Source organism: Delphinus delphis, chromosome 6 (assembly GCF_949987515.2).
Source record: "Delphinus delphis chromosome 6, mDelDel1.2, whole genome shotgun sequence".
Lineage (NCBI taxonomy): Eukaryota > Metazoa > Chordata > Mammalia > Artiodactyla > Delphinidae > Delphinus > Delphinus delphis.
Window position 1 is genome coordinate 42,726,993 of NC_082688.1, and position 26,653 is coordinate 42,753,645.

General features: G+C 34.3%; 1 protein-coding gene across 5 annotated transcripts in view; it reads right to left on the minus strand.

The window, feature by feature from the left end:
• Positions 1-26,653, minus strand: part of VPS13A (vacuolar protein sorting 13 homolog A) — a 241,445-nt gene that overhangs the window by 79,601 nt on the left and 135,191 nt on the right. For 4 of the 5 annotated variants that reach the window (XM_060014602.1, XM_060014598.1, XM_060014600.1 and 1 more), the window contains exons 35-44: positions 24,804-24,954; positions 17,645-17,772; positions 17,176-17,345; positions 16,416-16,633; positions 15,199-15,431; positions 4,440-4,532; positions 3,630-3,986; positions 2,377-2,478; positions 906-1,064; positions 475-730 (exon numbers count right to left, since the gene is read on the minus strand). In XM_060014602.1, the coding sequence (XP_059870585.1) occupies positions 475-730; positions 906-1,064; positions 2,377-2,478; positions 3,630-3,986; positions 4,440-4,532; positions 15,199-15,431; positions 16,416-16,633; positions 17,176-17,345; positions 17,645-17,772; positions 24,804-24,954 (1,867 nt within the window). The remainder of the gene's footprint in view (positions 1-474; positions 731-905; positions 1,065-2,376; positions 2,479-3,629; positions 3,987-4,439; positions 4,533-15,198; positions 15,432-16,415; positions 16,634-17,175; positions 17,346-17,644; positions 17,773-24,803; positions 24,955-26,653) is intronic. The other variant, XM_060014599.1, reaches the window with a different exon arrangement.

Consider the following 26,653-nt stretch of genomic DNA (forward strand, 5'->3'; position numbering starts at 1 on the left):
GAAACATAAAGGACAAAGGAAAAAAACCTCTACCTCAATAGGCAGAACACAAAAACCATTTACAAACCCCAAAACCATTACCCTGTGCCATTTCATGAATTCAAACCTTATTCTGAATTCGTTCAGTTGCAAAACTGGTGCAATTCTACTGAGTTATACTAAAAGTGATTAAAACAACCACCTATAGCTAAGTCTGTAAATGCTGACTGAGGATGAGATTTAATAATTTTCCTCTCCAAAACATAAAGTAGTAAATTACCATACTCTAAATAAAGCAGTGGCCAAAGAAAGTCAGAATTTGAAATACAAAGATAAAGTGACAACAGCAAGCAAAGCCCTGCAAAGGAAATAATGAAATTTGCAAAATATTAGAAAGGAGATAAAAAACCTGTGAGATACCACAAATGAGTAAAATGGGATATAAAATGTAACTTAAAAGAAATTAAAGCCCCAGGAAGGTAATTTATCACTTACTAAGAAGAATGAAGAAGAATTTGCTGCTTAGGCTGGTCATTGCATTGAAATGATCATTGTCTTTAGTTCGCATATAATCCATACTTAAACTCTCCTCATTTTTCAATTCATATGATTTTGCCATAGGTACGCTGAGCACACTAAAAGAGTCACTTGGTGAAACAGAGATACTAAGTCCAAGAGAATTTAAAATCATAAATGGTGCTAGATCCCTTATGAAGGCAGCTGAAGATCCAGTGGCAGCTTCTGTAAATGCCTAATAAGAAAGGGTTATCATAAATAAAAGAAAATGTAGAAAACTAAACGACAAGCAGAACACTAATGGACATATGACAAATAACTAAGTTAACAAAAACTTCTTGTTCAATAAAAGAAAAGGGTTAACTCAGACTAGTACACCAATGTTTAAAGTTTCAAGTTACTTTTCTTACCTTGACTAAATTATTTAACATTACAAGGCCACATTTGGATAATGTAATGTTTAGTTGGTCTTTTGAATGGAAAGTGATGACAGTTTTATATTCTGGTACCTTGTAATTTTCTTCTTCAGTACTTGACTCAACAATGGCCTTTTTGGCTTTCTTTTTCATCTAAAATAAAATATAAATTGTAGAAATATGAGAAAAATTTGTTCCTAGGAGCACAACGTAACTCATTTTGCAAAGGAAAAGCAAACATTAGACAAATTCCAATGACAGCATTAGAGAGAGCAATACATTTTATCAGTTCCACTGCCTTACTTGGAATTACTTGGACATCAGCCAACTAAGGTCGCATTGGATAGAAGCAGTATTGGAAGAAAAATTCTCCTCCTCCTCAGTTATACTAAAATGGCAGGCACAATTTAGAAAGGAAAATAACCCCTAAAATTACTAAATGCATGGAGCATCTGAATGAAAATTAGAAGCCCATACATCATAGCATGTGGAAATTCAGGGCAAGAAAAGTCGTTTAATCTACTGGTGCTATAAATGCTATAAATAAAGAACAGAAACCTAGGGACTTAAAAAGTCCAACAATAGTTGCAGAACAGTGCCACTAGGACCTAGGGCTCATGTGAATCAATACCACCTACCTCTTTTTAGAACTCACAGGTCTACTGCCTATGTGTATCCTGACCTAACAACCGCCAAATAAGTTCCTTTATCCAAATCTTTTATCTGAAGTATGTGGAAAATCAAAAGTCCTGGTTTAATACAAAAAGCTGGATATGCCAAGCTAGTCACCTTTACTGTTCCTTTAACTGGCTTTAAACCACTGAACATTTGTCTGCAGGTTGACTGAATCATTATTAGGGAGGAGATATGCTAGGAATGCTGCAGTCTCTTGCTTCAGAAGCACAATTTCATCCATCTAAAGGTCCTGATTCGTATGATTACATAAATTCACACTATATTTCAAACAAATAATATTATATTTTCTTCTATATATACACCCTTCAGAGATCAAAGAAAACTTGGGATAGACAACAACCTTCAAGAAAATGCTGGCGATATTTTAACATGACGGTTATGTGTGGGGACTCTGAAGCCAGTATTTAATTCCACCTCTTCCAATTTAAAGGTATTATTGCTTTATGGAAGTCCTTTAACTTCCACAGTTTCAGTCCCATCACATGTTAAAATGAAGTTTAAAACTGTATATTCTTCAGAGGTTTGTTGTAAGGGTTAAAGCAAAAGTAGATTATTTAGAACAATGTCTAGTGCATAATAAATGCTACATAATTATTTGTATTAGAAGCCCATGAGGCAGTGGCCTTGGGTTTGAAAATTACATTCAGAGGTCAAACAAGGAAGCATGTGGAAAGGCTCATAATGAGATACCTGAACTCTGTTGCGATTAAAGTATGTGTAATGTGGACATCCTCAATATTTGAAAAAAATTTTCAGACTTCAAAAATACCTTGATTCCAAGATTCCATGGTCTAAAATCCTCAGTCTGATCAATTTCTAAGGGTTCAAGCAAAGGTTCCCACACACCAAACATTTCATTGTAATAATGTACCTAGAGAGAGAATTTTTAATTTTTTAAATAAGGCACTCTGATATGTTCTAAAATGATCTTCCATGCTGTTTCCCACCAGCATTCCTTTTGGCTGTGCTATTTCTTCCATGTGAAAACCGTCTACATGCCATTCATTAGTTTCCTCATGCTCTCCTCACTTGGCTAACTTCGTGGTCTAGTCTTCACAATTTAATCCAGAAAAAAACTCTCTTTTAGGTATCTTTCCTTGACTTTCAGGCTGGGCTTAACATCGAAAGCTGTGTTCATCTATCAAACACTACTGACATTTTTTAAACATATCTGTCTACCTCCACTGACTTTTCGAAAGCCCTTGAGGCAAGTAACATATGATTCAATGAGTATGCACTTATTTGAATTCTCTGAACTTCTTAGACATCCTAGATCAAATCCTCTGCAAAATACAGATAATTCTAGCTAAAATTTGGAAAGTTGAAATCTAGTCTGTCAGTTCCACCTCTATTAGCATATAACTCTGTATCAACACAAATGTTATAGGAGCTTATAAATTTTCATATTTACTGACTTAGGTAGAGTATCAGATTAGTTTCTACTTGACATCACCTCAATTAATAATTTAAAGCAAAATATCTCTGGGATGATTCTATGTAGATAAATTCTGAAGCAAAATATATGTTGGTTCAAAGCAAATATCTTCCATATAACTAAAGGACTCTCACAAAAATCTGAAAGACCTTGGTGGAGTCTCACTACATTATAAAGATTCTGCGTTATATAAAAGTATAAGGCATATTTTTCTCATTCTTTATATTACTATCTTAGAAGAGATTAAGAAATAGTCTATTATCATTTTAAAGGAAAAAGGATATTCAATTTAATTCTTAAAATTAAGAATTTTTCATCTACTCAAAACTATCTATTAATATCATCAACTTTAAGATGAATGAAACCAGTTGAAATATAAACTTAATATGGACATGTACTCTAAAAGTAACATACACATAAAAACAACTATATCAAGGGCATAAATTTGTACACTTTCTTCCAAAAGTTTTGTGAACCAACATCATACTTAGGATAAATTTAATTTAAATGTTTAAGTAAGAGTCCCCAAATAGTCCATGTATAGCATTATTTGTTATAAAATCTGGAAAAATACTACATATGCTTACTTCTAGCTCAAGCTGACAGTGGAGATTTATTAGGGAACTCCAGTTTTTGCCTTCCCCTGAGAAACGTGACTTTGCCAAAAGCATAGGTACTGTTCGATGACCAATTCCAGCCCCAAGAACTAGAAAAATAGAATCAATGTTCATTCTTATTATCTCTCCTTTGGGTACCAATTCAGTTGGGGAAGCTATTTTTTCAACTTCATTTGGTTCTTCAAGAAACCACATTTTTAAATTCTTTGTATCCTTCTTTTCCCATAAATGTGCTGTAGAAGAAGCAGTTTCTTGTGGGATGGTTTCCTTAGCTGTATAAAGTGCTGAAGTTATGGTAATCACAGTGTTTATGATAACTGGTGAAACCTAAGGGGAAAAATTTAATTAAAAAATCTACATAAACCACTTTCAAAAAATACACACTTCAAAAAACATTAAATATATTTGTAAAGGATCAAGAGGAATTAATATTGAACTAACTTTACTACCAAGAAATAGTAGATACAATTGCTGCCCACAAAAAAGTTTTTTGATTATCATAACTAATTTCAATAGTTAAAATATTTATATGTCGATATTAAACGGATCAACCATACTATAAGGATGTTAACTACAGAAGCAGTCAACTGCCAATAACAAAATATATGAAAACATTCATTATAAAATATGTATTAAATATCATTTTAAAATTACGTGTCATAGAAGTTTTTCAAAAATAGTTTTTTTTTTGCTTATTTAACAAAAGAGTTGCTATAATAATTGCTTATTTCTAAGTTTCATTAATTTTTTCAAAAGGGCACTGACTACATTGTAACTTACCTTCAGTGTCAGGGATTTTACTGATAATTCAATCACTTGTGGATCTGTACGTATCTGAGTAGCTTGATAGAACAAGTCACAAGGCTGCAAAACCTGTGAGAGAAAAACCAATACTATTAAATTAACATGTTCTTAAAATATTTTTATTTAAAGACTTGCCCAGTAATAGACAAGTATGTTAAATAAACAAGTTAGTAAAAATAACTATTTAAAAACAAGTGAATCGGTCTTCCCTGGTGGCGCAGTGCTTGAGAGTCCGCCTGCCGATGCAGGGGACGCGGGTTCGTGCCCCGGTCCGGGAAGATCCCACATGTCGTGGAGTGGCTGGGCCCGTGAGCCATGGCCGCTGAGCCTGCGCGTCCGGAGCCTGTGCTCCGCAACGGGAGAGGCCACAGCAGTGAGAGGCCCGCGTACCGCAAAAAAACAAAAAAAAAACCAAAAAAAAACCAAAACAAAAAAAAACAAGTGAATCAATAAAACATTTCTTAATTATCCTCTTATTGATTATTTATAAAAAATAGAAAGTACTAACATTAGCAACACTATTGATATAATAAATAAAAGAATTTCTTAAATATGCTTAAATACATGAAAATTCCTCAAAACTTGTATTCTGTATTTTATTTTACAGAAGTCCCTTGGAATCCCTGGGGAATTGGTTCCAGAACATACACACCTGTCCCCTACCCCCTACCCCTCACCCATGGCAGATACTAAAATCCAAGGATGTTCAAGTCCTATATATAAAATGGCATAGTGTTCAAAGACAAATACTATATGATTTCACTTACATGTGTAATATAAAAAATAAAAAACAAACAATATAAATGAACAAACCAAACAAAAGAAACATGTAGATATAGAGAACAGAGGGGAAGGGGTGGGGGACAAAACGGGTAGGGGTCAACTGTATGGTGACCGATGAATACTAAATATTTGGTGGTGAGCATACTGCTGTGTATGCAGGAGTAGAAAAATAATATTGCATACATGAAACTTATATAATGTTATAAGCCAACATTATCTCAAGAAAAAAAAGGCATAGTACAGTCAGCCCTCTGTATCCACAGGTTCTGTATTTGTGGATTCAACTGTGGATTAAATTACTAAAATAAAATTTTATCATGGTATTTTTTTCCATTATAAAATGAAGTAAAATGAATTAATCTATATAGGACAAGCTACAAAAAATGAGAAGAAAAAATTATAAATACATTAGACTTACTAAATAATTCTTAATATAATTATAAATTAACTGAGTTTTCCCTAACTATGGTAAGCATAAATCTGTCCTGTAGCCCCTAGTGACTCACGTTCCTCCCAAATGCAAAATATATTCACCACCTCCTAAGGTTCCCTTTTTAATATTTATTTATTTATTTACTTATTTGGCTGTGCTGGATCTTAGTTGCGGCACATGGGATCTTCGCTGCGGCATGCGGGATCTTTTTTTTTAGTTGTGGCATGCGGGATCTTTTGTTGCAGCATGCGGGATCTAGTCCCCTGACCAGGGATCCAATCCGGGCCCCCTGCATTGGGAGTGTGGAGTCTTAACCACTGGACCACCAGGGAAGTCCCCCTCCTAAGGTTCCTAATAGTCGCCTCCCATCATAGCCCAAAGTCCAAAATCTCATCATCTAAATCTGTATCTCACCACATAATCAGTTCATCTACATCTCTCATTAAATAAAAATTCTAAAATCTCATCCCTCTCATCAGCTCAAAGTCTAAAATCTAAATCAAGTCCAGATGTTGATGAAGTTCCTGGGTGTAATCTATTAAGTACAACTGCTGGGGCACAATTTCTCTTAAAACTGAAACTAAGATGAGTTGCTTGCTCCCACCACTCTCAACATAGAATGGTGGGACAGATATAGGATAAGAATTACAGATATTCCAATTCAAATACAAGGCAGAGGAGGTTCCTTAAAAAACTACAAATAGAACTACCATATGACCCAGCAATCCCACTACTGGGCATATACCCTGAGAAAACCATAATTCAAAAAGAGTCATGTACCAAAATGTTCATTGCAGCTCTATTTACAACAGCCAGGAGATGGAAGCAACCTAAGTGTCCATCATCGGATGAATGGATAAAGAAGGTGTGGCACATATATACAATGGAATATTACTCAGCCACAAAAAGAAACTGAGCTATTTGTAATGAGGTGGATAGACCTAGAGTCTGTCATACAGAGTGAAGTAAGTCAGAAAGAGAAAGACAAATACTGTATGCTAACACATATATATGGAATTTAAGAAAAAAAATGTCATGAAGAACCTTGGGGTAAGAGAGGAATAAAGACACAGACCTACTAGAGAATGGACTTGAGGACACGGCAAGGGGGAAGGGTAAGCTGTGACAAAGCGAGAGAGAGGCATGGACATATATACACTATCAAACATAAGGTAGATAGCTAGTGGGAAGCAGCCGCACAGCACAGGGAGATCAGCTCAGCGCTTTGTGACCACCTAGAGGGTGTGATAGGGAGGGTGGGAGGGAGGGAGACGCAAGAGGGAAGAGATATGGGAACATATACATGTATAATTGATTCACTTTGTTATAAAGCAGAAACTAACACACCATTGTAAAGCAATTATACTCCAATAAAGATGTAAAAAAACAAAACAAAAACAAATACAAGGCAGAAGGAAGCCACTAGTCCAAAGAAGCTCTGAAATCCAGCCAGATAAATAAGTTTCTTGATTAGATTTCAAAGTCTAGGAACAATTCTCTGTGGCTCTCAACTCCACCCTGAGTCATCCTTCCTTTTTTTTTTTTTTTTTTTTTTTAATAAAAGGTTGCACAGGGCTTCCTTGGTGGCGCAGTGGTTGAGAGTCCACCTGCCGATGTAGGGGACACGGGTTCGTGCCCCAGTCCAGGAAGACCCCAAATGCCGCGGAACGTCTGGGCCCGTGAGCTATGGCCGCTGAGCCTGCGCGTCCGGAGCCTGTGCTCCGCAACGGGAGAGGCCACAACAGTGAGAGGCCCGCGTATCGGGGAAAAAAAAAAAAAAAAAAAAAGTTCGTGAATCTTTAATAAACATGTGCATGTGTCTTTTTTTTTTTTTTTTTGCATGTGTCTTTTTGAAATATGGTTTTCTCTGGGTATATGCCCAGTAGTGGGATTGCTGGGTCATATGGTAATTCTGTTTTTAGTTTTTTAAGGAACCTCCATACTGTTCTCCATAGTGGCTGTATCAATTTGCATTCCCACCAACAGTGCAAGAGGGCTCCCTTTTCTCCACACCCTCTCCAGCATTTGTTTGTAGACTTTTTGATGATGTCCATTCTAACCAGTGTGCGGTGGTGCCTTACTGTAGTTTTGATTTGCATTTCTCTAATAATTAGTGATACTGAGCATCTTTTCATGTGCATGCACCCCAAGGTTCACTGCAGCACTATTTACGATAGCCAGGTCATGGAAGCAACCTAAATGCCCATCGAAAGACGAATGGATAAAGAAGATATGGTACACACATACAATGGAATTTCACTCAGCCATAAAAAGGAATGAAATTGGGCCATTTGTAGAGACGTGGATGGACCAAGAGACTGTCATACAGAGTGAAGTAAGTCAGAAAGAGAAAAAAAAATATCGTATATTAATGCATATATGTGGAACCTAGAAAAATGGTACAGATGAACCGGTTTGCAGGGCAGAAATAGAGACACAGATGTAGAGAACAAACGTATGGACACCAAGGTGGGGAAGCGGTGGGGGGGGGGGGGGTGTGATGAATTGGGAGATTGGGATTGACATGTATACACTAATATGTATAAAATAGATAACTAATAAGAACCTGCTGTATAGAAAAAAATTAAGTAAAATTCAAAAAAAAGAAACTATTTTCTAATATAAATGACTATGATATCAATTAAAGTTCAACTAATTGCAACTTATCAAAATGTATGTGGCTAAAACAGCTAGCTGGCCATAAATATCTTTCTCAAAATTCCCAATAATCATAGATGTTTCCTTATATGGTTGTTCAGCTAAGGATCTCCTTTTTTAGACTTCTATTTCCATCTGTGAAGGAAGAAACTTGTGACCAAGCAATAATCCACCTACAAGTTGAAAAGTCATGTTAAAAAAAAAGTCTGCGTGATATAAAAGAATGAAATTGGAACATTCTCTAACACCATATACAAAAATAAACTCAAAATGGACTGAAGACCTAAATGTTAAGATGATACTATAAAACTCCTAGAAGAAAACATAGGCAGAGACCTTTGGCATAAACTGCAACAACATTTTTTAGGATCCCTCTCATGAAGCAAAGGAAATAAAAGCAAAAATAAACAAATGGGGCCTAATTAAACTTAAAAGCTTTTGCACAGCAAAGGAAACCATTGACAAAATGAAAAGAAAACCTACCAAATGGGATAAAATATTTGCAAGTGATATAACCAATAAAGGGTTAATATCCAAAATACAGAAACAGCTCATACAACTCAACATCAAAAAACCAAACAATCAGATTAAAAAATGGGCAGAAGAACTGAATAGACATTTTCCAAAGAGGACATGCAGATGGCCAACAGGCACACGAAAAATTGCTCAACATAGCTAATCATCAGAGAAATGCAAATCAAAACCACAGTGAGGCATTACCTTACACCTGTCAGAATGGCTATCATCAAAAAGAACACAAAATACAAATGTTGGCGAGCATGTGGAGAAAAGGGAACCCTTATACACTGTTGGTGGGAATGTAAATTAGTGCAACCACTATGGAAGACAGTATTGAAGTTTCTTAAAAAACTGAAAACAGAACTACCATATGACCTAGCAGTTCCACTCCTGGGTAATAGCCAAAAAACCCAAAATCCCAAATTCAAAAAGATACATGGACCTCAATGTTCAAAGCAGCATTATTTACAATTGCCAAGATATGGAAGTAACCTTAGAGGCCATCAACAGATGAATGGATCAAGAAGATGTGGGGTGTATACACACACACACACACACACACACACACACACACACACACACACACACACACACAGGAATACTACTCTGTCATGAAAAAGAATAAAAATTTGCCATCTGCAGAAACATGGATGGATTTGGAGGGCATTATGCTAAGTGAAATAAGTCACACAGAGAAAGACAAAGATTGTACAGTATCACACGTAGAATCTAAAAAATAAAATAAACTGGTGAATATAACAAGAAAGAAGCAGACCCATATTCTAGTGGTTACCAGTGGGGAGAGGGAAGCAGAAAGAAGGGCAATATAGGGGTAGGGGAATAAGAGGTACAAACTATGAGTTAAAAAATAAGCTACAAGGATATACTGTACAACAGAGGGAATATAGCCAATATTTATAATAACTATAAATGGAGCATAACCTTTAAAAATTGTGAATCACTATATTATACACCTGTAAGTTATGTAATATTGTACAGTAACTATGCTTCAATTAAAAAAAAAAGTCTGCTTGAAACTATAAGCATGCTACCTAGGCAACCTTGCAAAGTCCCCAAGGAAAAAAACAGGAGCAGAGAAGTTATCTCAAAACTTCATGGTAGTTTAGCTTCTAGTTATTTGTGAAGTGCTTTAGACACACACACACACACACACACACACACACACACACACACACTAAGCAGAAGGCTATTGCTAAGTAGAGTGAAATGGTCAGCAATTTTAGAATGATATGGAGAATGGGGCTGAAAAGAAAAAAAACAATTTCAGAATCTGCCAAAAATGGGCTTTAATATGGGCCCTAGTAAGTACTCCTGGCTGTCAGATGGGACGCAGAGAGAAATACTATATACTAGTGGATATGAACCAGGAGTAAACAAGGCTTTACAACAACTGCAACCCAGCCTCCAATAAGTTTAATTCCTACTAGATAAAGGTAAATTGTTCCCAGTCTAGATGTCTAACAAAGAGCAAGTGAAAACCTCCTTACAGGAAGAAAATAATCAGTGAAACCTCTATAACATTTCATTATACTGTCTGGCATTCAATAATAAAGTATCTGATATAAGAAGAAACAAAAACTAAAGAGAAAACAGAAATAAACAGAGATGACTCAATTATTGGCATTATCAAGAACAAACTTTAAAGTAATTTTGATTAATATATTAAAAAAATGAATGACAGAGGGGTCTATAAAAAGAAATTATATAACTTAAAAATGCAATACTAGAAATTAAGAACTTGATAATAATGTTTAATAGCACACTAGACAAAACAGAAGACAGAATTAGGAAAAAAGTTAGGAAAATTAGGAAAAAACATCCAGTGTGAAGCATGGAACAATATGAATGGAGACTAAAGAAATGCGCTTAAGTGACATATGGAATATGACTAAAATGTTTAACAAGAAACTGAGAGTCAAAGAAGGGAAGGAGAGAGAATATGTGACATAGAAGCAATATCTAATGAGATAATGACAAAGAATTTTCTAAACCTATGAAATACACAAAGCTACAGATTCAAGAAGTACCACAGGCTCCAAAAGAATAAATATAAAACACATCTAGACATACCATGAAAGTTTTAAATGTACATAGCTACCAATTTAAAACTTTATATCCAGCAAAATTATCCTTCAAAAGAGAAAGCAAAATAAAGACATTTCCACACAAAAACTGACAGTATCTGCCACCAAGAGACCACATTAAAATAAATACTAAAAGGGGCTTTTCAAAAAAATAAAAAATAAATAAAATAAAATAAAAGGAGCTTTTCAGGAAGAAAGAAGATGATTCCAGATGTAAAAATGGAGATGTAGGAAGAAGTAAAAAATAATAGAAACAGATTATATGTGGTTAAATATAAATGAATACTGACTGCAACAAAAACAAAAATACCCTGTAGATTCTTAATATATATTGAATTAAAATCTATGACTACTATTACAAAATGGTAGAAGAGGATTTAAAGCATTCTAAAAGCTTTAAAAGTGGTAAAAGCATTTATATTAGACTTTACTAAGTCTAGAATGCATGTTATAATATCCAGAAAAATTTTAAAGTCCTATTAATCCCCCAGAAAGAACAATACAGAGAAGAAAACAGAACATAAAACTTTTGGAACAAATAGTATGAATAGTAGGTCACAGATTTAAAACCAATTACAGCATAGGAGTTACAGTGAGTAAATGCACTAAATATCTTAATTAAAAGACTCAACTATGAATAACAAATAAATATGCTGCTTACAAAAATACCATAGCTTAAACATAAGGAAACTGAAAGGTTAAAAGTAAAAGGATAGGAAAAGATATACCATGCAAATGCCACAAAGAAGCTGGAATAGGTATACTAATAGTAGGTAAATAGAATTTAGAAATCATTTCCAGAGATAAAGAAGACATTTTAATAAAATGGTCAAATCTACCAGCAAGATTTAATACAGAATGTGTACATATTTAAATGATCTAGCTTCAAAATATATAAAGCAAATATTGAAAAAACTAAACATAAAATAGCTAAATTCACAATGAAAATAGATTTTAATAGATTTCTTTCAATAAACTGATAAAATGGACAGGGAAAAAAAAGGTTCTAAGAATACAGCAGATCTGAACAATATTATGGACAAAATCTATCTAAATAGAATGCTATTCCTCAAACAGCAAAACACACTTTTTCCCCAGTGGACATTCAATATTCATAAAAACAAAACCAACCATATCCTGGGCCATAAGATAAGTCTCAACAAACTTCAAAGAATTAAAATCAGAATATGTTAATAGACCACAGTGATATCAATGTAGAAATCAACAATAAAAAGACAACCAGAAAACCCCTAAATATTTGGAAATTAAGCAAAACCCTTCTAATCCACGCATAAAAAATAAAAATGAGAAAGTATTTTTAACAGAATAAAAATACAACATATCAACACTAGTAGCTGTGCTTAGAGGAAAAATTACTCTCTTAAAAGGCATATGCTGGGAAGAAAAAAGACAGAATATCAATTATCTAAGCATCCATTAAGAAGTTAGAAAAATTACAGCAATTTAACCCAAATATAAAAAACCAACACAACAACAATAATAAAACAGAAAACAAATGTATAATGAAGGGAATCAAGCAGGTGACATTTCGGTCTTTAGAAAGACTGCCTTTGTTGGGCTCCCTTAAAACTGTGTGCTGACGTATTACTAAATTCTGGCCAAAAGGATGTGAGCAGAAGTGGTATGTGCAACTTCTGGGCAGTGCTCTTAGAATGGGCATCCCTTTTTGCCTTCATGTTCTCTCCTTATCACCACCACTCACCCCCAGCAACCTGCAACGTAGGTACATTGTGAACTATCTTTGAACAAGCAGATTAAGTTATAGCCTACGAATAGTGGAACAAGATGGAAAGAGCCTGGTTCCCCTACATTACACCAGAGCCATTAAACTGAGTCATTATTCCATGTTTCTAGAAAGAATACTTAGTTCTACCATGCATTAGCTACCTTTTGGAGGGGGGACCTCTTGTTACAGCAGCCTAATTAATCCTCTAATACTAAATTTCATACCTAAAAATTGGCACTACTGCAACAAAGTAAAAAGTATCCATGACTGATTTAGCAACTGGATAGACAAGGGATATATCAAAATACAAAGCTGATAATTCTAACAATGCTACAGCAAAATATTTGGTAAAACTGCTACTGGTGGTACCTAGGAAGACAGACCATGTTCTTAACGACAACAACAAAAAAGCCTAAAATTTTAGCTAGACAGGTCTGGCTAGAATCTTGATGTGTATTAGCTCCTTCTTTCTATTGTTTGCAAAGGCCTATAAGAGAAGGGAAAACACTGAGGAGAGCCAAGCTCTAAAGAGGAAACTCAGCAAGAAATAAGACTGTGGCTGCTATTTTTTCTCTGGCAATTTTTGTTAAGATCAGACATGGGAGCCAAAAAAAAAAAAAAAGATAACAGATGTGGCTATCCCCCTCCCCCAAACCTACTGTTAAAGTAGCCTTTACTAAGTCAGGATGAAGGGAGGATAGGCAGATGACAGATTCGTAAATAAAACAAGAAAACCACCGTGTGAATAAATAGTAGCTTTGGATATTAAGGTTACTTACAAATGGAACCACCGAGATGGCAAACTAAACGTTTAACCAACTAAGGACTGCCAAAGAGACCAGTATCTGGCATACAAAAGCTTGTTATTATTAAAACTGCTAAAACAATCTCCAAGTAATAAACTCAACAGGAAGTAAGCTGTGAAAACAGTGCAGTTCCCGAAAAAAGAAAACAGCCACTTCAGATGTGTCTACAGTGGATAATGATTAAAAAAAAAAAAAAAAAATCTCTCAGAGGGGAAAGCCAGAGCCACGTGAGAAAATGAGGACAGTGTTCTTTCAAGAGAAAAAAAATCAAAGACTCCAACTCAGGCTATCCAAGGAATTTACTCCACTGCTGGAGCTTAAAGTTTTCACAATTCCACTCAGCAGGATATGATAATTGTTATGAATCAATGACTGCCAAGCGTTTCCCATTCTTTCTTTTTCTGAATGGGTTTTTAAATTGCAATTATCCTGTCCTTACAGCACTGTTATACTAGTGGTTGCGTAGATAGTGGTGAAGTGTGTGCCTGTTGAAAAGTGGTAACTTATTTGTCTAGTACTTAATCTATTATATTGCCAGATCAAAAGAAGTCACATGCAGACTCAACAGAGAAAACTGTCACCTAAAGATCTTGAACTCTGAGCTGAGATTTTATCCCTTGAGGAAGAAGTGAATATGTTCCGTGGGTGAGAAAAGACAAGTATGGATTATCTGTATGAACAAAGGAAGAAACCTTTGAGTGGACTGTAAGAAGACCCTCTAGTTGCTACCTGTTATCTGTTCTCCTTTTCTTCCACAGTAACAAATTTCATCTGAGCATAACATAGCTCAGAAAAGAGACCACATTCTCCAACCTTTTTTGAAGGTAAGGGTGGTCATACAGCTACATTCAAGCCAAAAGACTGAATAGAAAAAATACATGTAAAACATCTACGTATAACCTAAAAGAGAATCAGTATGCCCTCCATTTTTTATTTCTTTTCTTTGCTTAGAAGTGAGCCATCAGCCTTGCAAACTAGGGAAACAGTCTATCCTATATCCTAACCAATACATAGGTATTTACTTTTAACAAAATTACATCTTGTATTTCTATGTTGTTAATACTTAGAATATTTATACTTCTCTTACTCCTGTAGGAGCCTAAATATTTTTATAAGTGTTTTATACGAGTACTAGGAGTCAGATAGTTAACTTGAAAAGACGTCTTTGAAGAAATGAATTTTAATCAGTTATGAAGAGGAGGAAGGCCAAGAGGATATTACAGAATAAAATACAAATGTGAAGTATGTCAAAACAAATGGCTGATGGTACAAATAAGCCATACGGAGAAAAGGAAAAAACGTGTCTGAGCAAAAATGTCTAGATGGGAGAAAAAAATTAAAAATAATAAAACTGAAACAATTGGTAGAAAGTCTTAGAGGCCAAAAAGCAGTGTGGAATTGATATGGTTAGAAAGTCAGAGTAAAGTCTTCACTGAGAAGTATCTAGATGAAAGCAACTTCTTAGTGAGACTATCTCCACAAACACATAAAACAATAAGGAACAACTGGAAAAATGAAAAAGAGTTTCAAAGCTGGTGTAATAATAATCTACATTAGGCTCTACAAGCAGAAAGAAAGGTATTTTACAGAGTAAGGTTGGAAAGTATGTAGGCACTTTCTTAAATGACATACACTAAATACAAAATAGTTTACAATTAAGCTGATAAGTAAATAGTAAACTCACAGTAGTGATTTTTCCTTTTCTCTTGACTGGAAGAAATGGGCATGCTCTCACTTGGAGATCTTTAATGGCAGCGGTCATTGTATTATTTTCAAAGTCACCTTGCCAACAAATCTCACATTGTGTTGTAAGGACTAAGGCAGGGGCATCATTTCTTGTCATATCAGCCACAAACACAATTTCAGGATTTTTAATAATAATATTAATTTCCCACTTCTCTGATTGCTGTACAAGTGCTAAAATAGAAATAAAAACAATGTTTTAAAATAGTTATAAATCTTTCTTATATACATTACTTATGAAAAATTATTATTTATAGGAAAATGTTACTTTCATTCTAAGTAAAAAGTAAAATAAAAGAATCTTAGGTCCCAAAGGAATTTACTGCAACTCTCTTGGTATAAGATTTAAAGAAGGTATAGCCATAAGAATATTTCAAAATGTAGGGAAAAATCTCCACTATTTAATGGCAGAGCTGGAAATAAATCTAGTTTCTAACTCTCAGCTTGACACTCTTTCTACTATACCACAATGAATGAAATATGTAAAAGATAATAGAAAATTATAAATATTGAATATAACAAGAATAAAAGAGGACTTTAAGTTAAAATACTATCTTTAATTATGAAAAGGAGTGGCTGTTTCATTATTCTCTTTCCGTTTTCTTCCAACAAATTCTTTCAAATTACTGTCTTCAGGGCGAGAGAGAGTCATGGACATATACACACTAACAATCGTAGTAAGGTAGATAGCTAGTGGGAAGCAGCCGCATGGCACAGGGATATTGGCTCGGTGCTTTGTGACAGCCTGGAGGGGTGGGATAGGGAGGGTGGGTGGGAGGGAGACGCAAGAGGGAAGACATATGGGAACATATGTATAACTGATTCACTTTGTTATAAAGCAGAAAGTAACACACCATTGTAAAGCAATTATACCCCAATAAAGATGTTAAAAAAAAAAATTACTGTCTTCAAAGAAGTACAGTTACTTATTTTAATAAAGGTCTCAATTTTTGAACCCAATATATATTTACACCTTGAAAAATATGCAAACTGTACATCTTATCAGAAAACACATTTAAGTTTTCCTTTTACCTCTGAAAAATAAAGATTTTTAACTTATTAATCCACTTAACCTCATCATCTAGAAGGCTAATCAAGGTAAGTGCTATTATAGCACTTCAATAATACAGATATTAAATGTTTTAGCCAATAACTAACCTTCTTCTTTAGCAGGCCATGTTTGAACACTGGTTTCTACAGCAGTGCCTGTAGTGTAGGCCTCAAGAAACACATTTGCAACTGTCAGCAGAAATTCCACACTTGCACAAATATACATTTCTTGAAGGACTAAATCAGCCACCCAACCGTCTCTGACTCTCCTATACCTTATATCCATCATGTCCTTTTTGTCAAACCCAGCTGTTAGCCCTATCATTCTGAAAAACACAATAATAACAATTCCTATGAGTATCTTACAAATAATCAAACACACCAATAAAACTCAAAGACCTCTTATCCCTTTCACTGACAGCAAACCAGCATTCTGAAGTCATTTCTCTTAGTAAGATCACAAAGGACTCCAAATAATAAACTTACAGACTTTGGGAGCTCAACTGTTTCATAAATTAGGAAGTATATCCTTAAGAAATTATCAGAATTTTGAATCTCAGCATATTTTTTCTCAATTTTTCATATATTTCCCATTACAATTTGCACAGATTAATACTTTAGATAATACAGATTAATTTAAAAACTGATTTAATTACACTGATTATTTCTATATAACCCATCAATCAACCATTCAGCAAGAACAGCACATAACCAGGGCATTTCAAATGTTGGCTTAAAACTATGGACTCAACTGCACTGAAGCTCTGAAGATTTTAGTAAATATCCAGAAAATGAACGTGCAACTTTGGGAGTAAGTTCTGTAAAATATACCAACCATTTCTCAAGTAAAAACTTAGAACACTATTACCTAGGAGTTGCTTTCTTGACATGAGGCCTTTTGTCATCTAAAATACAGTTTTTTAATGAGAAGGAAGAAAATGTTGAGTCATCTGTGTACATTTTTAAAGTACTTATAATATTCTCCAACTTAAATTCAGCAAGTTTCAGAGAAGGATCACGAATATCTGTAAATGAAGTCTGTGGAAGAGGAAATCAATACAAATTTTACACAAAAACACAAATTTAAAACATATTTTAAGACATGAAATACCACATTCTCTATCTCCAAAGAGCTCATAATGAAAGGCATGAAAAATAATAACTTTAAAATTTTATTTTTCATATCACTGGCAATAGGAAAGACAACTCATTTTAAAAGGCAAATAGTTAAAATTATTTTATTATTAAAGTAAAAAGATCAACAATTTTTCTCAGAGGAACAGATATTCCAAAATATAGGAAACAAGAGAAAATATATTTTTTCTTCTTCACCTTACCTGTTTAGGACCTGGACTATACAGTACCATGGTGAGATAATCAGTTCTGAAACTCGTATTTAGTGTTGTCTTAACTTGGGAAGCATGTGAATGTACTTCTACCACAGCAGCTGTCACTACAGTTGTTCCTTGGAAAAATTACAGTTATTGGAGAAAAGAAGAAAGTCAGGAATGGTAGAACTCATTAAAACAGACCTGAACTAGATTTAAGATAATTGTTAAATAAATGGGTATAGTATAATGTTTTTCCAAAAAATTTAAAAGATTTAAAAATTCTGGTGTTGAACTCACTAACTACTGGCTTAGGATTCTTTACATAATAACCTGAGAGTATTAATTAAACTCTTGGTTTACTTTTAATAAACTCTTGGTTTAATTTTCGTAAAACAAGAATAAAAGAACTAACCACTGGGTTTGTTTTGGAGATTAAGCAAAACAGCATGTGTAAAATGCATACTAGAGCACCTGGTATATGTGTTTGGTATTTAAATTTTACTTCAAAATCTAAAACCAAACAAGATACTTTAGATGCCATTTAAAAAATTGTTCCACTAAACAAAAGGATCCAAAATTCAATCTTTTCTACGTTTTATATTTTGGGACAAGGTATTATATATACATGGTACATATTAAATGGACATATAATAAAAACATAGCAATTCCTAATTCTCATTCTACCTGACTCCAGAGACAAGGACCACCATTCCAGGTAACTTATTTTTTAATTTCGGTAAAATTTACATCCGTGAAATGTAAAGATCTTATCTGAAACATTTAATGAGATTTGATAAATATATATATACATCCATGTCACCAACACTCCAATTAAGATACTGAACATTCACATCACTCCAAAAAGTTCCCTTACAACCCTTTCCCAGTCTATCCCAACCTCCCTACCATTCTAATTTCAATCACCTTAGATTAGTTTTGTGAGTTCTTAAATTCTGTATAAATGCAGTAAGATACATCATACTCTTTCATGTTTAGTTTCTTTCAGTTAATATTTCTGAGATTCACCCATGTTACTGTATGTGTCAGTAGCTCCTTCTTTATGTACTCCGAAAATACACTGCATGAAAATAAAGTTTATCCATCCTAGTGCTGATGAACATATGGGTTATTTCCAGATTTAAGCTATTATGAATAAATCTGTTGTAAATATTCCTAAATAAGTCATTTTGTGTATATATGCACTTATTTGGGGGTGCAGTGGGAGTAAATACTTAGGCTTATAATTGTTTGTTATAGGGTAGGTATACATTAACTGCCTAACTTTGTCAAAAGTAGTTATACTATTTCACTTTCCTAAGAGCCACATGTGAGAGTTTCAGCAGTTTCACATTCTCGTCAACATTTGGTGTTGTCAGTCTTTTAAACTTTAGTCTGGTAAACGGAAGTCCTCCTGATAAATAACTATGTTAGCACCTTATCACGTGCTTACTGTCCATTTAACCTATTATCCTTTCTAAAGTATCCAAATCTTTTGGGCATTTGTTTTTTAAAAAGTTACTAATTTCAAGGAGTTCTGTATTCTAGATATAAGAACAAGGTCAGATAAAGGCATCTTGAATATTTCGTCTAGTCTGAAGCCCAATCTTTCACAATCTTGATACTATCATTTTTCCCCCTTTTTTTAAAATTAATTAATATTTTTTTAGCCGCGTTGGGTCTTCCTTGCTGCGGTGGGCTTTCTCTAGCTGTGGTGAGTGGGAGCTCCTCTTTGCTGCGGTGCACGGGCTTCTCATTGTGGTGGCTTCTCTTGTTGCGGATCGCAGGCTCTAGGGGCATGGCCTTCACTAGTTGAGGCACGTGGGCTCAGTAGTTGTGGCTCGCGGGCTCTAGAGTGCAGGCTCAGTAGTTGTGGTGCATGGGCTTGGTTGCTCCGCAGCATGTGGGATCTTCCCGGACCAGGGCTTGAACCCATGTCACTGGCATTGGCAGGCGGATTCGTAACCACTGTGCCACCAGGGAAGTCCCTGACACTATCTTTTGATGAGCAGAAAGAAGTTTAACATTTTGACGAGGTCTACTTTACAAAGTGTTTCTTTTATGGTTATTGCTTTTTTATCTATCCAAGAAATCTTTGGCTATCCCATGAAGATATTCTTTCATGTTCCTTCTTCTAGAAGTTTAAAAGTTTTAGCTTTCAAATATATGCCTTTCATCCATCTCAAATTGACTTGTGTATGGTGTGAAGGGACAAGTTCAATTTTTCCTACATTTACCTAGTTATGACAGCACCATTTGTTTAAAAGTTTATCTTTTCCCTATTGACCAGTCTTTGTTGAGTATCAGTTTACTTGTATGTCTTCTGGACATTCTGTTCTGTTTTACAAATCTATTTGTCTATGTTATGCCAATAACATACTAACTTAATTATTGAAGATTTATTGTAAATTGTGAAATTAGATAGTGTAAATCTTTCCTCTTCTTTCATATACACACACACACACACACACACACACACACACACACACACACGGCTATTCTTGATCCTTAGCTATATAAGCTTTTAAAGTAATTTTTAAATTTCTATTAAAGTTTGACTGGGATTATGTTGAATATATAAATCAATATGGTGAGAACTGACATTTAAACAATATGGATATTTTAACAATACTGAGATTTTTCAATGCACAAACATGGCATACATTTTCATATATATAGGTCATTTAGTTTTTCTCATGAGTATTTGGTATCTTTCAGTGTAGCAGTCTTGCATAATTTTGTTAAATTTCTTCCTAAGTATGTTTTCTGATGCTACTGCAAATAGTTTTTAAAGTCCTATTTCTCAATTGTTACATATTAACCCTGTATCTTGTTAAAAATGCTAACTTGATTTAATTCTAGGAATTTGTTGAAGACTTCTTAGGGTTTTCTGTGTAATCAATCATGTTGAGAAAAAAGGCATTTTTAATTCTTTCTACTCTGTAGACCTTTTCTTGGGGACTTCCCTGGTGGTCCAGTGGTTAAGACTCTGCGCTTCCACGGCAAGGGGCGTGGGTTTGATCCCTGGTTGGGGAACTAAGATCCCACATGCCACGTGGTGTGGCTGAGAAGATATTTAAAAAAAGAAAAAAAATCCTTCCTTTGGCTGTATTGCTCTGTCAATGACTACCAGCTGAACAGGAATGGTGAATGTGGACATTCTTGCCTTGTTCCTATTTTAGGTGGAAAACTTTCTACTTCATTATTAAGTATGCCTTTTTAGACATTTCTAGTTTTTACCACAAATAGGTGCTGAATTTTAAAAAATGTTTTTCCTGCATCTATTGAGGTGATATAACTTTTTCTCCTTTCTCTATTAATTTGGTGAGTTAGCTTAATTGATTTTTGAGTGTTAAACCAACTTTTCATTTTGGGATAATTCTCAGTTGGCCAAGATGAAATATCCTATATCCTTATTGCTGGATTCAGTATACTAATATGTTGTTAAGAATTTTTATGCCTGTGTTCATGAGGGATACTGGTGTGCAATATTCTTTTCTTGAAGTGGCTTTTTCTGTTTTGTTTTTGATTTTAGTTTTTGGTACCAGGGTAATGTTTGCTTTATAAAATGTCTAAGGAAGTGTTCCCCTCTCCTCTATTTTCCAAAGAGTTTAACACTGGTATTATTTCTTATTTAAATATTTAATAGAATTCACCATTGAAATTCAATTCTTTTAATAGATACAGAGCTACTCAGATTTTCTATTTCATCCTATGTCAGTTTTGGTAATTCTTTTTTTCCAAAAAATTTTTACACTTCATATAAGCTCTAGAATTTATTATCACAAAATTATTCATAATATTCCCTTATTGTCCTGGTAGTGAACTACTACAATCTAATTAATTCTGATATTGATAATTTGTTTTCTATCAGTCTTGCTAAGGATTTATCAATTTCATTAGTCTTTCCAATGAAAACAATTTTGGACTTTGGTAATTTTCTCTCCTGCTTATCTGTTTCTCTTTCACTGATTTCTACTGTTGTCTATATTACTCTCTTCCTTTTATTTATTTTGGGTTTGATCTGCTCTTCTAGGTTCTTGAGGTAGAAGATTTTATCTTTGATTTTTAACTCCAGTACAGTCCTTTATAGCTACAAATTTTTCAGCACTGCTTTAGTTGCATCCCACAAATTTTGACATTTTATGTTCATTATTTTTCAGTTTAAATAATTTTGATCTCCCTTGTTTTTCTTTTTTAACCCATCAGTTATTCAGAAATTGTTTAATGTCCAAGTATTTCAAGCTTTTTTGACATCCAATTGCTATTGATTTCTAACTTAATTCCATGTGGTCAGAAAACTTTAGCTCCTCCCTCCCCACAATGGTCAATCTTTGTGAATATTCCAGGAGTCCTTTAAAAAAAGTATATTCTGCAATTGTTGAGTGAAGTATTATATTAATGTCAATTAGGTCAAGTTTTTTTTAACAGTATTCAAATATTCTATATTCTTTCTGATTTTTTAGTCTATATTCTATCAACTAAGAGTGGTGTGCTAACTATCCAACTATGATTTTGTATATGTGTATATCCTCCTTTAGTTCTGTCACTTTTTGCTGCATATATTTTGAAGCTCTGTTATTAGCACATACACATTTAGATTTCTTTGTGAATTGATCCCTTTAACTTCATTAAAAAAAACAAAAAAACAAAATTGTATGTGTCTTTTTGAATTATGGTTTTCTCTGGGTATATGCCCAGTAGTGGGATTGCTGGGTCATATGGTAGTTCTATTTTTAGTTTTTTGAGGAACCTCCATACTGTTCTCCATAGTGGCTGTATCAATTTACATTCCCACCAACAGTGCAGGTGGGTTCCCTTTTCTCCACACCCTCTCCAGCATTTATTGTTTGTAGATTATTTTGATGATGCCCATTCTAACTGGTGTGAGGTGATACCTCACTGCAGTTTTGATTTGCATTTCTCTAATAATTAGTGAAGTTGAGCATCTCTTCATGTACATGCACCCCAAGGTTCACTGTAGCACTACTTACAATAGCCAGGTCATGGAAGCAACCTAAATGTCCATCAACAAATGAATGGATAAAGAAGATGTGGTACATATATACAATGGAATACTACTCAGCCATAAAAAGGAACGGAACTGGGTCATTTATAGAGACGTGGATGGACCTATAGACTGTCATACAGAGTGAAGTAAGTCAGAAAGAGGAAAACAAATATCGTATATTAACACATATATCTGGAAACTAGGAAAATGGTACAGATTACCCGGTTTGCAAGGCAGAAATAGAGACCCAGATGTAGAGAACAAACGTATGGACACCAAGGGGGGAAGGGGAGGGTGGGATGAATTGGGAGACTGGGATTGACATATATACACTAATATGTATAAAATAGGTAACTAATGAGAACCTGATAGACCTTCTTGACTCAGAGTTGCTACACACTTTCAATTTGTAAAAAATACAGTATCTGAAAAGCACTATAAAAAATGAAGCACAATGAAACGAGGTATACCTGTAATTTCTTTAGGAATGGGTATAAAGAAACTAAACTTTGAGTCACTGGAAATCTGAAAATTATTGTTTTCACATTTAGATGATGGTTTGGCCATATATAGAATCCTAACTTCAAAATAACTTTCCTTAGAAATTTGGCTATATTACTCCATTGTCTTTCATCCTCCATCCATCCCATCCCATCCAGTTTCATTCATGATAAATCTGATTCCAGTCACTTTTTCCCCAAGCCCTAAAAGGCAGCCTGGTTCTTCTTCAACTAAAAATATTACTTTTGTTGTTCTGACATTTCATGAACATGTGTTTGCATGGGGAGTCTTCAATCAGCTTGAAACTTGGGAGATTCTTTACATCCAAGATTTTGTTCCAATATTTACTTAGTTCTGGAGAGTTTTCTTCTATTATTTCTTTGAAAGATTCTTCTCTTCCATTCCCTCAGTTCTTTCTCCTAAAATACTTATTATTCTGGAAATTGGACCTTTTGAACTAAAGCTCTACCACTCTTAAGTTCTATATCACTTTCCATCGCTGTGCTTATTTTTTCTCTGTGTCATAGGAGATTACATTAACCATACAGTCCAACTCAGTACTTACATGCTAACCCCATGCTTTGTGCATTTGTTTCAAAATTTTGGCAATCATATTTTTGGTTTCCAAGAACTCTTTCTTATCTTGGAAAGGCAGAAGGTAGTGAAGGTAGGATCCGGTTCTTATATTCTCAAAATCCTCTGATTATGAATTAGAGTTTGTTTTCTGTTTGTTCACGTTCTCTTTTGTTTCCTTAATTATTTCGGTTTCATTCAGGAAACACTATCTCTTTATCTTGGTTGCTTTCAGGCTTAGGTTCTTGTGATTTTCTTTATATCTGACCATTAATATTTAACAACAACGGACCAGGCTGGTTATTCTAGCGAGTAAGAATGAGGATTCCGGTAATGTTACAAATGTAGGTTGTTTCTTTGCTGGGATTCTCCCTGACTGGAAAAGCTGTGCAATGTATTAGTGCTTTGCAAGAGTGAGTCTTGTGAACTAGCAGATTTCACTTTGAGGTTGGCAGATTTGGGGTTCCTCAAAATGCCAGAATGAAGAGAACTTTATTCTAGTGAAGCAAAATCATCTCAGCAGTTCTAATTAACCCAATTCTCTATATGTGCTGGTGCTGAACTTAGCACCTAGTTAGGATTCTACATAATAAATTAAATCCAACATTGGATGCAGACTTCTTCTGAGTTACAATTTCCTCTGCTCTATTCCATCCACCTTCTAATTATTTGTTGAAATCCATCATTTACTAATGATCATCCTCTCTTGACATCTCTAATATTTTGATACTCCTAATATTAATATAAAATATTCCATCTGGAACATATGCTGCACTAGGAATAAGGGAGAAGGAGGGGATGAAGAGAAAAATTGAAAATAAGGACTTACAGGGAAGTTGGGATAACAAGAATAAATACATACTAAGGAATTTTGTCACCACAAGACTTGAAATTTTGATTCAAAGAAAAAAAATCAACAGAATGACTAATAACAGACAAATCAGAAATACCTGAATGAGATTAGCTAAAGAGAAAAGGTTTATAAATCTTATTTTACCCAAACCTAGAACTAGGAAGAATGAAAGGAAGGATAGAAGGAAAGAAGGAAAGAGGAGGGGGACTAATTTAAGGTTAAGCACATACCTCCTGAATGGTGTGAAGCATTAGTAGCACCACTAGTAACACTAGACTGATCTTTTATTACTCCACATGAGGCACTATCACTTTCTTCATACCATATGTTGCCGTATAATGTTTTAAAAATAGTTGTTATATCTTCTTGACTAAGAATGAACTGTTAAAAAATAAGATTTGCTTATTTTAACATTACTATTTCATGCAGTCAAAAATTTTCATACAAGAAAAACAATTTTCATTTCAATCCTCTAAAAAGCCAACTTTTAACATATTAGATAATTCTACTAACTGAATATTCCATTTTTGAAACGACCATGTGATCTTCAGTACCTTGTGAAATACAGAACTAAATTAAATGTCAGCATCAATGAAGCTATGAATGATGAACGTTTCTTGTTATGAATGTAGCAATTAACCTACTAATTTTAAACCGTTAAAATGAACTTTCATTTTCAAGTATTCATGTAGTGCCTTTGTTTTTTTTGGTTAGTAAGCATCTCAATTTACAAATATAGAATAATCAAAAATAATAAATTTATACAATTGAAAATATTTTACAATGTATTTTACATGAATTATTTTAGTTGACCCTCACAAAAGTCGTAGGTTAAAGAGTATAATCCTGATTTTATATGAAGGTGAGGCTTGAATGATTAAGTATCATGCTTAAGTCCACTTGAAGAATGCAACACACTAACTCAAAACTCCATGTGTTACAAATTTAGCCTAAAACCACTAGCATAAGACCTGTCTTGAAAGCTGTGACTGTTAATTTTATGTCAACCTGACTAGGTCGTAGTATGTAGAGATTTAGTCTAGATGTTATTATTCTAGATGTTATGTGTGTATATATATATATATATATATATGTATATATTATATAATATATATATAAAGAAACACACACACACATATATATATATATATACATATATGTATATATATATATGGTCCTGCAGACCACCTACAAATGCCCAGCTGTCTTCTGGGGCAGATCCACTAGAACGAAATTGAGTCTTCCCCTATCAAGAGACACCCGAGGAGTTAGCAGCTGTTGCAGCCCACCTTAGGGGACCACATATTTGACTCCCCCTGGATCTCAACTTCAGAGTCAGGGAGAGGTTAAAACTGAGTCTTCAAGAAGTCAGTCTAACGCATCCAGACCAAGAGTATTCACACACACACACACACACACACACACACACACACACACACACCCACCCCACATATCCTATTGGTTCTATTTCTCTGAAGAACTCTAACACAACAGCAATTCAGTTAAAAAAAAAAAAGACCTGTGAGTTTTAAATTGGTATGTCTAATAACCTCAAAGGGATAACTTTAATTCCACAAAATTTAACAGTTTCATTTGCATCGGGCTTCCTTTGACAACATTTCAAAAGTGATAAACTAATCTAGTGTTTTAAGGTTAATTCCACGTGTACCTTATTCCTGCTACTTATGTTTTGTTTTTAAATTTTCATTTATTCATGACACTTATTTTGTGATTATTATGTAGCAGGTATTGCAAAAATAGTATATTCATATAAATTAATAAAATGAAATTAAATATTACAACTTCTAAACCATAGTCTTTCAATTAGTGCATGTTTACTGAATACCCCCCAAATAACTGATATTAATCATTACTCTTCACTCTTGCCAACAACTCAGTACAGGAAGCTGGAAGAACTGTAAGGATTCAAGGAATACTGGTCTGTGGCTCCTACATTTCAGGACTGGCTGTGTATGCTACCACCGAACATCTGACAAGTCAAAAATCACAAACTGCAGCACTTAGCCTGGATGCATTAGAGTAACCGATTCTAGCCTCTTTGTGATGCAGAGGATGATGT